Source organism: Macrotis lagotis, chromosome 8 (assembly GCF_037893015.1).
Source record: "Macrotis lagotis isolate mMagLag1 chromosome 8, bilby.v1.9.chrom.fasta, whole genome shotgun sequence".
Lineage (NCBI taxonomy): Eukaryota > Metazoa > Chordata > Mammalia > Peramelemorphia > Peramelidae > Macrotis > Macrotis lagotis.
This window is the reverse complement of record NC_133665.1, coordinates 67,988,669-68,006,419: the sequence shown is the minus strand read 5'-3', so window position 1 is coordinate 68,006,419 and position 17,751 is coordinate 67,988,669. Positions and strand designations below refer to the sequence as shown.

Here is a 17,751-nt window from a genome sequence, read left to right as displayed (position 1 = left end):
ACCTTAGACACTTACTAGCTGTGTGACCCTGGGCAAGTCACATAACTCTGCCTCAGTTCCATTCATACAAGGAGAAGAAAATGATAAACTACTTCAATATTTTTGTCAAGATAACCCCAAATGGGGCTTTTGGCTTCGCGGCTGCTGCTGTTGCGGGCTGGGAACATGCACGGCCCGTCCCCAGGCTTGGAGCCTGCCCTCCTGCAGTCATGTCCTCTGGAAATGCTCACATTGGGAAACCGGCCCCTGACTTCCATGCCACTGCTGTGGTCGATGGGGCTTTCAAGGAGGTGAAGCTGTCAGATTATAAAGGAAAGTATCTGGTCATATTTTTCTACCCACTGGACTTCACCTTTGTATGTCCTATGGAGATCATTGCCTTCAGTGATAGGGTCTCTGATTTCCATCAGCTTGGCTGTGAAGTCCTTGGTGTGTCTGTGGATTCCCAGTTCACTCATCTGGCCTGGATCAATACCCCTCGAAAAGAGGGTGGCCTGGGTCCTTTGAAAATCCCTCTGCTGGCAGATGTAACCAGAAACCTAGCTCGAGATTACGGGGTGTTGAAGGAAGATGAAGGCATTGCCTACAGGGGCCTCTTTATCATTGATGTTAAGGGCCTTGTCTGCCAAATCACTGTCAATGACCTGCCTGTGGGATGCTCAGTAGATGAGGCTTTGTGACTAGTACAAACGTTCCAGTTCACAGATGAGCATGGAGAAGTATGCCCAGCAGGCTGGAAGCCTGGAGAAGATACTATCAAGCCCAATGTGGAAGACAGCAAGGAATATTTCTCTAAGAACAACTAAACAAGCAATGTTGCTATTCCCTTTGCTCCGGTGGCAAACATTAATACGGTGAAGGAAGCTTCTGCCCTTTCTGGGTAGTGGCCCTTGCCCCATGTCTCCTCTTAATCTCTTTTTCCCCTTATGTAGGGGCCAGGTATTGGAGACAAGAAGGGGGCCTATGTCTAATAAAACCTTTGAGAAAAAAAAAAAGATAACCCCAAATGGGGTCACGAGGCATTGGACATCTCTGAAACAATAACAACCCACCTGCTATATAACAATAATAGAAACAGGATCTATGATTTCAATGGACTAGGAAACTCCATAAATGAAGACATTACTTCCATCAATTCAGGTCAGTAGTGTCTTTACAACTTTAGTTTTAGAGAGTTATTCAGAGCAACTGAGAATTTCTTGTCCAGAGCCTATTGTGGAACTTGGATCCAGGTCTTCCTAATACCCAAGACTGGTACTCTCTTCACTATGGAACTATATCAACTGTAAATATTACTGCTACTGTTGTTGTTGCTACTACTACTATTATAACTATTACTCCTCCTACTATTCCTACTACTGCTATTACCACTACCACCACTATAACTATTACTACTATTTTTATTGCTACTGCCACTACTAGTACTACTGCTGCCACCATTACTGCTACTGCCACTATTACTACCAGTACTGCCACCACTACTGCATAAACATATGTACGTATAAATTTGTATACGCACACATACATACATATATATTCAGAGGGAGAAAGAGAGAGAGAGAAAGAATAACAGAATCTTTATAAAGTACCTTCCTCATAACAACCTATTTAGGTAGAGAGTATATCTATTATTATTCCCCTTTTATAGATGAAGAAAATGGTATATAGAGTTTGTGACCCAAAGCAACACATAACCAACAGTGTGATATGGGTCAAAAAATTTAATTTGTCCTTTGTGGTAAGAGGGGTCACCCAAAAAAGATGACAGTCCCTCTTCACCCCTTCCTGATCAAACTACCCATGTTCAGTTATATATGTCATATTTAAAGAAGCATGGGGCATCATTAAACTGGAGAGTATCCTGAAGACTGCAAGGAGTCTTGTGTTACATCATTATCTGGATGTTTGGCCTGAAGAGAAGAAGACTTAGGGCAAAAAATTTAATTTGTCCTTTGTGGTAAGAGGGGTCACCCAAAAAAGATGACAGTCCCTCTTCACCTCTTCCTGATCAAACTACCCATGTTCAGTTATATATGTTATATTTAAAGAAGGATGGGGCATCATTAAACTGGAGAGCATCCTGAAGACTGCAAGGAGTCTTGTGTTACATCATATCTGGATGTTTGGCCTGAAGAGAAGAAGACTTAGGGTAGACATGAGAGTTATCTTTAACATTTGAAGACTGTCATAAGAAAGAAGGACAAGGTTTGTTTTGCTTGTCCCTGAAGAGAAGAGCTAGACATGCCATATGAAAGTTTCAGAGGCAGTTTTAGACTAAATATAAGGAAAATTTTTCTAACAACTAGAAGCATTCTGCTTTTTATTATTTTGGGAGATATGGCTTAGAATAGATTACTTCTAAGGTCTTCCAACTATCATACTGTAATTGTATGGCTTATCATATGTATCATATGTAATCAATCACCTAGAGAAAGATCAGAGATGTATTTCAAAACCATGTTACTCTAGACTTATAATCTTCTCTCTCCATTACATTTTATTGCCCCTTTAATTCTATATAATTTTGGTCATTTCTCTACCTGCATTCTTTCATTTTCTTTATAATGATAGTTAATTGTTCGATGTATTCTGTCTTCTCTACTAAATAGTAGGAATCTTGAGAGAAGAGACCCAATCTTCTTTTCCTTAGTGTAGTTCCTGGAACACAGTACTCGCTTAATAAATTCTTATTTCCCTCTCCCTTCCTTCCTTCCTTCCTTCTCCCTTCCTTTCTTTTTCTTCTTTCCTTCTTTTCCTTCCTTCATTTCCTCTCTCCCTCCCTCCTTTCTTCCTCTTCTTCTTCCCTCCCTCCCTTGATTCCTTCTCATCTATGTAGCACTTCACAGAGAACTCTGCACACAGTGAATACTCAAGGAGCAAGAATTAAAGCTTACAAATAAGCCATCAAGAATTTTATTGAAGGGGCAGCTAGGTGGTACAGTGGATAGAACACTGACCCCGGAGTCAGGAGTACCTGAGTTCAAATCCAGCCTCAGACATTTAATAATTACCTAGCTGTGTGGCCTTGGGCAAGCCACTTAACTCCATTTGCCTTACAAAAAAAAAAACCTAAAAAAAGAATTTTATTGAAGTTTCTAGAAATGATTAGCTCTGAGAAAGAAGAGTGAGACAAAGAACTGTCTGACAAATTATGACTTGGGCATAGGAAGAAGAAACAGAAGAAAAATTTCTCATTCCTGGGCTTTTCAAGAACCATTCTGTTCAAAACTTGTCCAGGCTATTTTCCCAGCTATTTCCTAGAACTGCAAGTCAATCAGTGCCCTATGGAAATGCAGTGGTGTGCTGGAGCAAGCTTGCATAGTTTGAAATTGCTAATGGTTAAATTTTCAGTGTGAGCATTTAAACATTGGAAATCAGCAAGCTACAAATTAGAACTTGATTTGTTTTATTGTTCATTATCTAGGCTTAATAAAGTGATAGAGAAATGTTAATAATTTGAATTAAACTTAAACTATGTTGTACATACATTTCCCCCAGAATGGCTTTTGAAACATTTACCCAGACACAGCCTTACTTACTAGTGACTATCTGGAACTGACTGATAGCATTATATTTTGAACAAATAATTTTATTGTATCACCATACCACAAGATAATGAATGTTATAGATCTGTTTCAGTATATTATGGTTCTTATGGCTCTAATATTCTATGCCTTTAAGTCAATAAAACTGTCTTAGTGTGTATACTCCTAGAAATCAGAGCCTAAATCAAATATGGTGACAAGGAAACAGAAGTCTAGAGTTGGAAGTAATATTAGAGATACTCGGGGGTGGAGCCAAGATGGCAACAAGAAGGGATCCAGTCTTAGGCGCTCTGATAAAACTCATAAGCTAAGGATTCTAACTAAACTTTCGAGAGACAGAACCCACAAAGGGACCCAGTGAGGCAGTTCTCCTACTCAAGGTAACCTGGAAAAGAGCAGAAAGGCTCTGCTCCCCGGGGTCGGAGGGGCGGCCCACTGCAGGGGTGGCCCACCAGAGCGAAAGAACTTCAGTCTCCCAGAGGCAGCCCCAGGGCGCTGGGAGCCACAGCTCACAGCAGCGGGGGAGTCTCCTGAGCTGCACCCCAGGGAGCACTGGGCACAAAGTGGGGGGACAGTGGGGGACCTCTGCCAGAGTGAGCACGTGGAGCCCAGCCCTCAGGGCACACAGCCAGCAGCTTGGTGTTTCCCCAGCCCTGATCCAGGAAACAGAAGCAGGCGGAGCCAGTAAGCAGGGGCCTCCAGGGCATGAGCCCATTGAGCTGAGGGAGGGGAGTGAAGAGAGACTACAGAGCTCTGTCCTCTACCCCTGGAACAGGACTCTGGGGCTCTGACCACATTCAGATCCTGATCGCAGTCTAGGGCCCCCATAGAACAGCAGGGCCCCCCCACCTCGGCCCCATGGCAGAGTGGGGCGCTTATGGTCATTCACAGACCAGGAGGGAGGACAGAGCCTCACACACTGAGACCCTTGTCAGAGTGTCCCAAAAGCTCAGGAAGCACCCCAAAACCAGGACCAGGCTGGGAAAATGAGCAAGCAGAGAAATAAGAGGAAGACTATTGAGAAATATTTTGCTCATGAGCCCAAGAAGGATCAAAATACTCAGTCTGAAGATGAGGAAGCAGAAGCTCCTGCATCTAAAGACTCCAAGAAAAAAACAGAAATTGGGTTCAGGCTATGACAGAGTTCAAAAAAGACTTTGAAAATCAAATGAGGGAGTTGGAAGAAAAATTGGGAAAAGAAAGGAGAGATGCAGGAAAAACATGAAAATGAAGTCAGCAGCTTAGTCAAGGAAATCCAAAAAAATGCTGAAGAAAATAGCATGCTAAAAACCAGCTTTTTATCCATTTTAGGTCAAATGGATAAAACAGTTCAAAAAGTTATTGAGGAGAAGAATGCTTTAAAAAGCAAAATTGGCCAGATGGAAAAAAGAGATAAGAAAACTCTCTGAGGAGAACAAATCCTTCAGACAAAGAATAGAATTCAGGGAGATTGATGAATTTAACAGAAATCAGGAATCAATACTTCAAAACCAAAAAAATGAAAAATTAGAAGAAAATGTGAAATATCACATTGAAAAAACAACTGATATGGAAAACAGACTTAGGAAAGATAATTTAAAAATTATCAGAATACCTGAAAGTCATGATCAGGAAAAGAGCCTTGACATCATTTTCAAAGAATTACTACAGGAAAATTGTCCTGATATCCTAGAAGCAGAGGGCAAAATAGAAATGGAGAGAATCCACCAATCCCCCCAGAAAGAGATCTCAAAAAACCAACCCCTAGGAATATTATAGCCAAGTTCCAGAACTCCCAAGTCAAAGAGAAAATATTACAAGCAGCCAGAAGGACACAGTTCAAATATCGTGGAGCTGCAGTCAGGATCACACAGGACTCAGCAGCAACTACATTGGAAGCTCGTAGGGCTTGGAATACAATATACCGGAAGGTAAAAGAGCTTAGAATGCAGCCAAGAATGAACTACCCAGCAAGGCTGAATGTCCTCTTCCAGGGAAAAAGATGGACTTTCAATGAACCAGGGGAATTTCAAATGTTCCTTTTGGAATGGCCAGAGCTGAACAGAAGGTTTGATCTTCAGATACAGGACTCAGGTGAAGCATGGAGATTGGAGGAGAGGGGGGAAATATGAGGGACTTAATGAGGATGAACTGCATGTATTCCTGCATAGAAAAATGACATTGATAATACTCATATGAACCTTCTCAGTTAATAGAGCAGGTAGAGGGAGCTTTTATAGTTGAAGCACAGGAGAAAGCTGAATTCAAAGATAAAATATGGTGTAAAAATGGAGTCAATAGAAAAAAAGGGAAATGGAATGGGAAAAAGAAAAAGGAGAGGGGGAATAGTCCAAGATATTTCACATAAGATTTTTTTTTATTACAATGAGCTATTGCAATGATATGGAAGTGGGGAGGCAAGGGGGAATGAGGGAACCTTTGCTCTCATCAGAGATGGCTAGGAGAGGAAACAGCAAATATACTCAATGGGGTATAGACATCTAGAGTAAGAAGGGGGGGAGCAGGGGGAAGGGGTGGGAATGTGAATAAAGGAGGAGAAGATGGACCATGGGGGGAGAGTGGTCAGATATAACACATTTTCTTTTTTACTTCTTGCAAGGGGCTGGGATTGGAAGGCCTGTCCGGGACCATAGGGCCAGGTGGATGCTAGGCCTAAAGGGTGGTATGGGGGCTCGGGGCCTCTTGGCCCCAGTACCAGGGATCTGTCTGCTGCGTCACTCAGATACCCTACAGCAGAGTCAGAGTGAAAGGAGAGGGGAAAATATAGTACATGGTAGTGGAGAAATAAGAAAGGAGGGAGTTGCAATCATAAGAGAATGTGATCCACCCGTGACAGAGTTGTTGGTGTTAGAACAAAGACTGAAGCACATTTTTTGTTCTTATTATTTGGGGGAGGGTGCAGGGCTAGTGGGTCTGGGTGGCCTGCCTGGGGCCACATAGCAGGGTGATCTTTGGGTGTCTGGGACCAGATTCGGACCCAGGTGCTCCTCGCTCAAGGGCCAATGTCCTGTCTGCCACCCAGGCACCCCTACTATTATTACTATTTTATTTTGTTTTGGGGGTCTTTTTTTTCTTCTTTTTGGTTTTTGCAGGGCAGTGGGGATCGGGGAGCTTGCATGTCACATGGCTGGGTGATAGTTGGGTTTACGAGACTGGATATGGGCTCGGGTGCTCATGGCTCCAGGGCTGTTGCTTCGTACACTGCACCACCTGGCCATACCTACAATTATTACTATTATTTTTTTTAATTTTAATTTTTTTCACTCCCTTTTTCTTTTTTCACCCAAGCAAGTCTATCTATATTCATGGGGGAGGAGGGGTATTTTATTTACTTGTAAACAAGAATATTTTATTAATGTAAAAAAACATTTGTACAAAACAAAAAGAGATCCTAGAGATATTCAGATGATTTGGAAACCTAATAAATCACTAAAGAAAAGACCATTCTTGGACCATGTGATTTCTACGTAAGGGACCTTTGTTTGCATATGGTCTAACTGTCTGATTTTTACAAGAAAGTGGGGTCAAGAGAATTGCACAAAGTCACATATACATAGCACTTTATGGTTTACAAAGCAATTCCATGAGCCAAGTAGTACATTTATTAGCATCCTTATTTTACAAAGAAAAAAAACTGATGCCCAGAAATCTTTGGTGACTTGCTCAAGGCCAAAGAAGTATTATATAGCAGAGCCAAGAGAGGAACCTGCACATTCAGTGTTTTTTTTCCATTGTTCAGTTTTGCTTCCTATTGAATTGAGTTGCATTGCAGTGGGAAAAATTGGAAGAGAGACATGTCTGGAAGGCCTAGTGCTATCAATGTTTCTCTAGATTTCTTGCAAAATTGAGTTAAAGTGTAGGATACACTTCAGAGGTTTTATCATATAAATGTCCCAGACCATGAGTGTTGGTTGTTTTCAAATAGCCTCTGTACAGTACAATTGCACTAAGTTGTGCATGTATTGTTAATGAAATGGTTTTATTAATAGCTGATTTTCTATTCATGCTTCCCTCTGGTTGCTTAATCTGGAGCATCCTTCCTTGCAATTCCGTGGACAGATAAAATTGATACTGTCCCTCATGAATAATCATTTACAGAAAGTTTTAAGGATTAGAAAGGACAAGACATCAAAAACAATTATAACACCAACTTAAATGTTCCTTTCAGTCTTCTAACAAGGTAAAACACCATGTCTATATATAAATGGTGTTATGCCATATGGATGATGGAAAAATGAGTAGAAAATTGAAAATTCATTTGTTTTATATATGCATGATTTATAAGCAACTTTTCAGGAAGCATTTCATTGTGTAAAGTGAGAAATAAAGTTGATCTTTACAATAGTGTAGTCCTAGAGTATCAGTTATAAACAGGCATGGTGCTCTATAAAACTGAAGGGAACATTTGTTTATTTATTTTTAATGGTTTGTCCACTCTAATCTTTAAAACTTTATTTGGTTACTTGTGATTGACAGTATTGATTTTATCTGACAATGGATTAAGCAACTCTATGAATTTATATCCTATCTTTATCTATACATCCATATGTGTATGATGAGTCTAACTTGAGTTCTAGTCTAAGGAAGTAAAAACCCTAAATTTGACCTCTCTGCAAACAATACTATTTTTGAGTATACTACTTCATCCACAGTGTTGTGCTCCACCTTGCTTAGCCTCCATTCTTTTTTGGTGGGGAGAGAGTTGGGAAGACTGGGAATGAATAGTATCAGGCAATATGCTCTGAAAGAGAACATTTCTAGCTCTCTAGCAGACTGTTAATTTGAGAGTGGAGAACTCATTTTCACACTAACAGAATGGTCATATCACTGTGTATTATACTGCCCAAATGCAGATCAGAGCAAAGAATCCTTTATTGAATGCTCCCATGTCTGACTTCTTGCCTTCAGTCTGAAGAAGGCTAAGGATGGAGTGGGATCGATGTGATAGCTGTCTCCACAAAACTCTCTTAAAGTAGAATGGTAGTAGATTTCTCTTCCATGGAGGTCACCAAGTAAATGAGGACTGTTTGAATGGAGGACTACTTGTTGGAGTTGTTGTAGAGGCCATTCCCACTAGGATATATATATTGCGTAGATTGTTTCTAAAGCTTTACAGAAATCTTCACATCTCATAGGATCATTCTAAGTATTTCCTTAGTTCATTTGGTGGATACCTTCCTAAATAGTTGCTTGTAGATAATACATGTGTAAAACTGATGAGTTTTTAAAGTACCATTCTATTTTCAATTACATTCCTACAGAATATAGGAATTCTATAGTGGATAGGGTTTCATTTTTGAACTTGTATCCCTGCTTGCCCATAGTAGGTGTTGAAATGTTTATTTTCACTGATTTCCATGTTAGCTTTTAATTTAAGGAATTCTGCAGTCAACTCATTTGTAAAGCAAATATTCCTTAAAATAGTTTATACTAGAAGTTCAAATTTTTGTGTATTGAGTTGTTTTAAAACTATAATTGAATCCTACTGATGAGGCAGCATGGTATGGGACATTTTGATGCTAGATTTGAAGTTAGGGAACCATGGGTCAATTCCTCATCCTGATTCAAATCCCGCTGTGTCACTGTTACCAAGGGCTAATTGAGACCTCAGTTTCTTTATCTGTAAAATGAAGGAGGGATTAAATGATCTCAAGAGTTTTCTTTGAGTTTGAAATGGTTCTAAAATAGCCACTGTCCTGACTGTTTAAGGAAACAAATCTTTGAGAGTAGGCATAACTTTTACAGTTTACCACACACACACACAAATACACACACACACACACAAACACACACACAAAATATTCCACCCAGAATTGAAAGGCATGTATCCTGGGGATTTTGTAATCTCATCCATCACTAATGCCCTTCAGAGACTGAACAACTTATAGACTTCTGAAAAAAATAAATCTTGGTCACAATTCAGTAATTAATTATTAATACAAGAGAGAAATAATCATTTCTTTCATTAGATCTCAGCTTTTTCAATTGCAAAATGAAGGATTTAGATAAGATGCCTTCCAGTTCTTGCTTCTAATCCCAACTCTAACTCAGCATCAGTGATCTCTAGTCTAATGTTGTTTCTGCTATACCACAAAGGAAGGACAAGACATGATACAGCAGGAAACACATTTCTCCCATAATGGTTACCACTTGTGTGAACTTGGTGAGCTTGGAGAAGTCCTAATTTCCTCAATTTAAAAAAATGACCTCTGAGATCCTTCCTTGTCTTCCCGATCTATAGCTCCTTGTGAAATCTTTTTTTTTTTGTGAATATCCTTCATGCTACAAAAGTCTAGAAGGGGAATAATCTCAAATACTATTAAAACTGACATCCTCATTTTGCCAGAGGACACTGGCTGATGCTTAGATAACCAAATGTTCTTTCTCTTGCCTCCTATCACTGAGTGTGTTTATTTATAGCAACTCTGAATAATAGCATCTTCCTCAAAAGACCTATCAACTGACTTGACCAATGAAGATCTAAGAGGGAGACAGAGTCAGAGAGACAAACAGCAGAGAGAGAGAGAGAGAGAGAGAGAGAGAGAGAGAGAGATGGAAACAAAGAGGGAGACAGAGAAACAGAGAAATGGAGATGATAGAGAGGGAGACAAAGACTGACAGGCAGAGAGACAGTCAGAGTCAGAGACATAGAAAGAAAGGGAGATGTGTGTGTGTGTGTGTGTGTGTATGTGTGTGTGTGTGTGTGTGTGTGTGTGTGTAGAGAGACAGAGACAGAGAAATGGAGAAAGGGAGAGACAGAGAGAAAAGGAGAGGGAGACAGAGAGGGAGAAAGAGATGGAGAGGTAGAGTCAGAGATAGAGACAGAGAGAAAGAGAAAGAGAAAGAAAGGTGAGAGAAAAGAGCACTTTACCTAGGTAATGACCACATTTCCCCCCAAAAGATAAGACCATTCTCCAAATGCAAAAGCTCTGGGTATGGCAGAACTGGTAAAACCCAGGAAAGAACCACCAGATACCATTTTTTTTTTTCTGAGAGTACCTGTAATCATGCTGGATATAATTAGGGGCAAGATGATGAGCTTCAGCATTCGCATTAAAATCTCTCCAGGAAAGGCAAAGTAGAACTTGTCCAGGTTCGATAGGTTGCTGTATTCTCGGACCAGGACACCCACTGCAATACCTATGGGGAGAGAAAATAAAGTTGGACACATTGCGGAAATCTCCTTGGCATTTAACCCTTAAATTAAAGGCAAAGACAGATGAATAGAACCATTCCAAAAGGGTCTATAAAGAAACAGGACCATAGATTTAGAGTAGAAGGCATGGAAGATACCATGTCCAACTCTCTTATTTGACCATTAAGTGATTTCTCTGAAGAGAATTCAGAGACCAAGTTTAGGTTTGAATCTAGATACTCTAACTCCAAATAAAACTCTTTCCCTCCATAGGTCCTGCTGCATTTCCTTTTTTATTTTTTTTTATTTTTATTTTAGGTTTTTTTTTTTGTAAGGCAAACAGGGTTAAGTGACTTATGCCACCTAGCTGCCCCTGCATTTCTTTTTGATATTTTCTCAAACACCAGTGAATGGAGGCTAGGAATTTACAAATAATCTCCTTTCCAAGATTAGTCTATTCTAATTCTACCTCCCTCTACCCTACCCAAATCCTATTCTAGTCTATCCTTTCTTATGGAAAAACAAGATAATTTGAGGAGAAAGACAGTATTAGTTAATAACTAGGAGCAATCAGTCATCCAAATCCTTTTTTGTTTTCTGGCAAGATAATGGGGTTAAGTGACTTGTCCAAGGTCACACAGCTAGGTAATTATTTAGTGTCTGAATTTGAACTCTGGGTCTTCTTGACTCCAGGGCCTGTGCTTTTTCTACCTAGCTGACCCTAGACATCAAAATCTTACTGAAAAAGTTAATGCCACTACTAACCAAATGCACTAGATAAACATGTGAATAAATGGTCTGTAGATTGCATGCTTCTTTTTTTTTTTAAATAAGAGATAGGAGCTGAACCTTTTATGTCACTGAGGAAATTCCCTAATCCTAGTTTAAGACAGTTGTTGAGAAACATTAAGAAATTAAATGATTTGGCTAGGGTCACAATAGCAATAAATGTCAGAGGCTAGACATAAACTCAGGTCTTCCATACTCTAACTCTATATCCACTATGGATTTTTAAATTTAAATTTTTATTATTTTTATTAAATTAATATTATTTTATAATGTTCACAGGTAATAAAAATTACATATTTATTTCTAATGAAATAAATATTTATTTTGTAATGAACTAAACTTTTTATTCTACAGTAAAAAATGAAAATTGATTGAGACACAAATTTATTTATTATAATGGTCTGATAGAGAAGCATTTCACCTGAAACATTTTTTTTTTAGTTTTTTTTTGCAAGGCAAATGGGGTTAAATGGCTTGCCCAAGGCCACACAGCTAGGTAATTATTAAGTGTCTGAGACCGGATTTGAACCCAGATACTCCTGACTCTATCCATTGCGCCACCTAGCCGCCCCCTGAAACATCTTTTTGACACAGCTTAGTTGCAGTATTAATTTAGGTGGTATCTTGGTTAGGATACCACTATGTACATAGTGAAAAACTTGCTCTAAAAAGTTGTATGTTTGAAGAACACATAAAACTCTCATCATACTTTTGCGTGCTTGGGGTAGACATAACTTTGCATGGTCTGCCTGAACTTATATTCCTATAGGAAAACTTTTTAGACTTAAGGCTCTAGTGATGTTATTTATTCTATTTAAGGGTTGGCAAATGTGTATGTGTACATATAGCCTATGAGCTAAGAATGGTTTCTTTGTTTTAAAATAAAGATCATATATTAAAACATAAACAAAACATTGTTAGATCCTAGACCATATAAAACTAGGCAGAGGTGAGAATGGGGCTGTTATACTGTAGTTTGCCTACCTCTTATAGATTCAACTTTCAACTCTATCAAAAAACCATTCATGAAAGAGCAAAACTGACTTATTTGAGTTTACTTCATCCCCCTGCTCAATCCTTTGATGATGAGGTTAAAGAAAAGTATATGGCAAGAAGGCAGAGGAGAAGAAAAGGGGTGGGATGGTACAAATAGGATTAACCAATGTGAATTATTCAAGTCTGACTGTGCATAGCAAAGAACTTGAGTTCTTCTGAGTGATTTGGGATTTGACTGTGCCAAAAGAGCTTGAAATTGAGGTCAGAAGAATAGGATTAAAAATCTGAGTTCAATTATTTATCTGTTTGATTTTGGATAAATCATTTCAACTTTCTGGACTTCAATTTCTCCTCTTTAAAATAAAACTATCATGGGTAGGATACTACCTTTGGAATCAGGAAAATGTTTTTCATGTTTTGAATAATTACATGTTTGAATCCTGTTTCAGACATTTACTAGCTGGGTGTTGCTAGGTCACTCACAACCCCTCTGTGCCTCAGTCTACTCATCTGTAAATTGAGGGGATTGAACTCAATGTCTTTTCAGGTCCCTTTCAGATCTAACTTTATGATCTTATTAAGGGGTTGGGTATGATAGTCCTTAAGGTTCCTTTTGGCTATAAATCCAATGGTCTTGCACTGAAATGCAGACATCCCTAAATAGAGAGAACAGGCATATTACCTAAAATACTGCTAGCACAAAACTTTGGATGTCATTTCTATTTTTTTCACTGATTGGTATTTTGCCAAATTAAGATATGTCTGTTTCTCTTAAGATTTTTGGGTCAGGTGCTAGAATATTGAAAAATTCTATAAGTATAAATTTATACCAAGTCAGCAGGCATTATTTCAATATAGAATAAATATTTGCTTTATTAGAAATAAAAATGTATTATTTATTACATGTGACATTATAAAACAAAATTAATTTAATAAAAATTTTAACAGACACCTATATATTAAACCCTTTGCTAAAAGAAAGACAAAAGCAGTTCTTGTCCTCACGGAATTCAATTTTTAAGTGAAAGGCATGCCCAGTTCGGGAATATAAGTTCAGGCAGACCCTACTAAACTAGAAAAACTGAATACAGGTCCCAAAGGGTTTCTGGGTCCCAGTCTAATAAAATTCTCAGAGAGCTGATTGCCACATCTTGTTTGGGTTTTTTTTTTTTGGCCACAAAAGAAACTATTAGCTAAGATGGAAAAGGGCTTATCATCAACCTTGTTGGAGGATGTGCTTATGCCAAAAATCATGGAACTTCCAATGGACCAAAGTACAAATTTCAAGAAGATGAAATGATTATATTGATATTTGTTCTGGATAGAATATTTGATCTGGAAGTTTGATCTGGTCTAATCTATCTTTTTTTCAATTAAAAAAGAAGAGGAAACTGAAGTGCAAAGGGGGAAGGGGGCTTTTTCAAGGCATGATAGATAGAATACTGAACTTAGAGTAAGGAAGACCTGGATTCAAATCCCAATTCAGTTGCTCCCATTCTAGTTGCTGATCCCAAGTAGAGGCTCATGCCTTCTTTGACTTCAGATCATCTGTAAAATGAGATTATTGTACTTGATGACCTTAAGATTGTTTCCAATTCTAAATCTATGACAAATGAAGTTTCAGGGCTGGGTCTTATATGCCTCTAGACCTTCCCCTTCCTTCCTCATCAACAACTTATACTAAAAAATGACCTCTGAGGTCCCTTTCAGTTCTATATCTGTGTTCCAGTGATGTCAGAGATTCCTCTGGAAGCATCTTGGGGAGACTGATATCAGAGAGTTCTACAAGAGGAAAAAGGGTAAGTTTGAGTGAAGAGATAAATCCTAAAAGTGCCCCATTAAGCAGGCAATGGACCCAATAGCCTCATCTGCCTCTGGTTTTATTACTTGTACTTTTGATAATTGACTGTATGCTTGAAAAATCACATGAAAGCAAAGAAGTTAGAGAGAAATGTCATTTGAGTTCAGAGACCTTAACATTAGGGCAGATAAAAAAGATGAGAGATCCAGAAAACCAGATGAAATCATGATAGTCAAGGTGTCTAGCCTGGCAGGCTAGATTGTGTATCAAGGGAAAACTTTTATTAACCTTGTTCTTGATATACATTGTGGTCCATTATTTTCTTTAATATGGCTTCCCCCCCATGATAATAATAGTTATTGAAAGAAAGGGTGTGATAGGGAAGTCAAAGATGTAATTTTTGAACCCTTGAGGAATATGTCTATGTTGCAGAAGAGTGAAAAATAACAGCAATGAAAATTTATAGTCCAAAGTAACCTTAGATATGCTCTCATTTTATAGATGGGGAAATAGAAGCTAAGAATGGGGACTGGATTAAGGTAAAAAGACAGTAAAGGGAAGAGGTAAGATTTGAATCCAAGTCTCAAGGCTTCAAAAATTGAATTTGAGAAATTAAGACAGGTTAGACAGAAACTGAAAAATTTCCAAGTCAGAAGCTGAGAGCAGAAGATTTGAAAGGGGGAGGGACAGGATAGCTACTTCAAAATTTGAAGGACTATCATGTTGAAAAGGGATAATACTATGTGACATTTTTGTAGTGATTTAAAGTTTGTCAAATGCTTTACAGTTGTTAAATGTGATCTACACAACCCTGTAAGGTAGGTGTCCATTTTACAGATATGGAAAATAGAACTGAGAGAGTTTAAGTGACTTGCCCAGGGCCACACATCATATATGTGTTTGAGGCAGGATTCCATCTCAGGCCTTCCTTGACCACAAGTCTTCCTGCTCTGTCCAATCTAACACCAACCTGATGTTTGAACTTGCCCTTTTTGGCTTGAATCAATGCTTTGAAAGTATAAAGAGATAAACTTAGGTTTGATCTTATGAAACAACAAACAACTTCCTAAGAATCTGAGCTATGCATGAGTGGAACCAGAACCCTTGAGAGGAGGTGAATCAAGGTCTTCAGGTAAAGGGTAGATAACCACTCATCAGATGAATATTATAGAGAATTCTTTACAGCAGAAGTTTTTAACCTGGGGAATCAGTACTTTTTTTTTTTTTTGAAATTGTTAATATTATTTGAATGTAATTGGTTTCCTTTGTAATTCTGTATACTTAATTCAATTCATTTAAAAAACATTCTAAGAAGGGATGCAGAGGTCTTAAAAGACTGATGAAAGGGTTCATGACCCCCAAAATATTAACTCCTGCTATGTAAGATTATTTTGTTTATTACATAAGATTTCTTTTAGGGGATATGAATTGGATGAAATGGTCTCTGGGGCTGGGATCCTCCTCCTATTTCTTAAAACAAATATGAACTCCCAAAGGACTACCTCGGGACAGGATTATGGTAGATACTAGATAATTGAGAATAAAAATTATACCTAGGGGCAAGTTCAAGCCCAAACTCTTTCTGCTTGGGGCAAGAAAACCAACTGAGCACTCCCAGAGCTACTCTTAATCACAGGCAATGTAAAAGGTGGAAGAATCCCCATAATGCTGTCCTTTTTGTATGCCCAGGGTTTTGCACAGTGTCTGGCATATAGAAAGAATTTATTAATTGCTTGTCAACTTTCTGCTGGGCTGCCCAATGCTACAAGAATTGTAAAGATCATAGCTGTCTCCTAAGAGACCTGTAGCCTCAGTGATGACTAGCACACGATTCCCTGGCCTGCAATAAACCTGGAAAACATACAATCAGAATGTTCAAAGTTTATGAAGATGCAGTTTTCAAATGGAGAAATTAAAGCTATATGTATTATCATGGAAAAATGCTCCAAATCATTGTTGATTAGAGAAATGCAAATTAAAATGACCATAAGCTATCATCTCACACTTATCAAATTGGCTAAGGAGAAAGAAAGGGAAATGTTCAATATTGGAGAGGATGTGGGGAAAATTGGGATATTAATGCATTGTTGGTGGAGTTGTGAACTGATCCAACCACTCTGGAAAGGAATATAGAACTATGCCCAAAGAGCAATAAAATTAATCAAATCCTTTGACCCAGCAATATCAAAACTAGGCCTATAGCCAAAAGAAATTTTAAAAATGGGAAAAGTGTCACATGTTCAAAAATATTTATAGCACATCTTTTTGTAGTGATAAAGAATTGGAAATTGAAGAGATGCCCATCAATTTGGGGAATGGCTGAACAAGTTATGGCATATGAATATTATGGAGTACTACTGTTCTATCAGAAACCATGAATGGTTGGATTCTAGAGAAGCATGGAACAAATTACAGGAACTGATTCTGAAAGAAGGGAGCAGAACAAGAAAATATTGTAGATACTTTTTTTTTTAAGTTTTATTTTTTGGCAAGGCAATGGGTGGCTTGCCCAAGGCCACACAGCTAGGTAATTATTAAGTGTCTGAGGCTGGATTTGAACTCAGGTACTCCTGACTCCAGGGCCAGTACTCTATCCTCTGTACCACCTAGCTGCCCAACAGTGTATACTTTACCAACAACATTGTAAGTTGATCAACTATGATGGATGCAGCTCTTTTCAGCAGTTCAGAGAACTAGTACAACCATAGAAGACCTGTTATGAACAATATTATCTACTTCCAGAGGAAACAAAACTAAACAACTACAGAATCTAAATGAACGCTATGTTCACTTTTTAAAAAATTTCTCTTATATTTTTCTTTTAGTCCTAATTCATCATATAGAAAATCACTAATCTGTAAACATGTTAAGCACAAATGAATATGTACAATGTTCACTAGACTGTTCGATGTTTAGGGGAGGGGGTTGGGAAGGGAGGGTGGAAGGAAATTATGTAACATAAATATGCATATGCATTTGGAAGAATGATGAAAAACTTTCATAAAAATATAATAGGAAAAATAAAATATCAACTGAGGAAAAAAAGAGGAAAAAAAGAAAATAGTTTTTATTTCGCAGACCCCCAAAATAGTTTCAGATCATACTTTGAATACTGCTGAATTAGATGATTTCTAAGCCCTCTTTTTTCTTTTTTTTTTTTAAATTTATTCTAAGGTAATGGGATTAAGGGACTTACCCAAAGTCACATAGCTAGGGAATTATTAAGTGTCTGAGGGCAGATATAAACTCAGTTACTCCTGACTCCATGGCTGGTGCTCTAGCCACTGTGCCATCTAGCTGCCACCTAGCTGCCCCCTAAAGTCTCTTTTCTTAAGGTACCTAAGAGCCTAAGAATGTTTGTAGAGGAAAAATTATTCAAATAGTGTTTAGAAAAAATTCTCTGATGGATAGTGCTTTTTAGAAGTACTTGAAAAAATATTTTCCCTCAGCCCTGAGTCTTATATAATATAAAATATCATAAAATT

General features: G+C 38.3%; 1 protein-coding gene and 1 pseudogene across 2 annotated transcripts in view; one reads left to right on the top strand and one right to left on the bottom strand.

The window, feature by feature from the left end:
* The window catches only part of SLC1A1 (solute carrier family 1 member 1), a 105,105-nt gene that overhangs the window by 46,530 nt on the left and 40,824 nt on the right, over positions 1-17,751 (bottom strand). For both annotated transcript variants that reach the window (XM_074197456.1, XM_074197457.1), the window contains exon 2: positions 10,545-10,685. In XM_074197456.1, the coding sequence (XP_074053557.1) occupies positions 10,545-10,685 (141 nt within the window). The remainder of the gene's footprint in view (positions 1-10,544; positions 10,686-17,751) is intronic.
* Positions 174-987, top strand: LOC141495756 (peroxiredoxin-2 pseudogene; annotated as a pseudogene).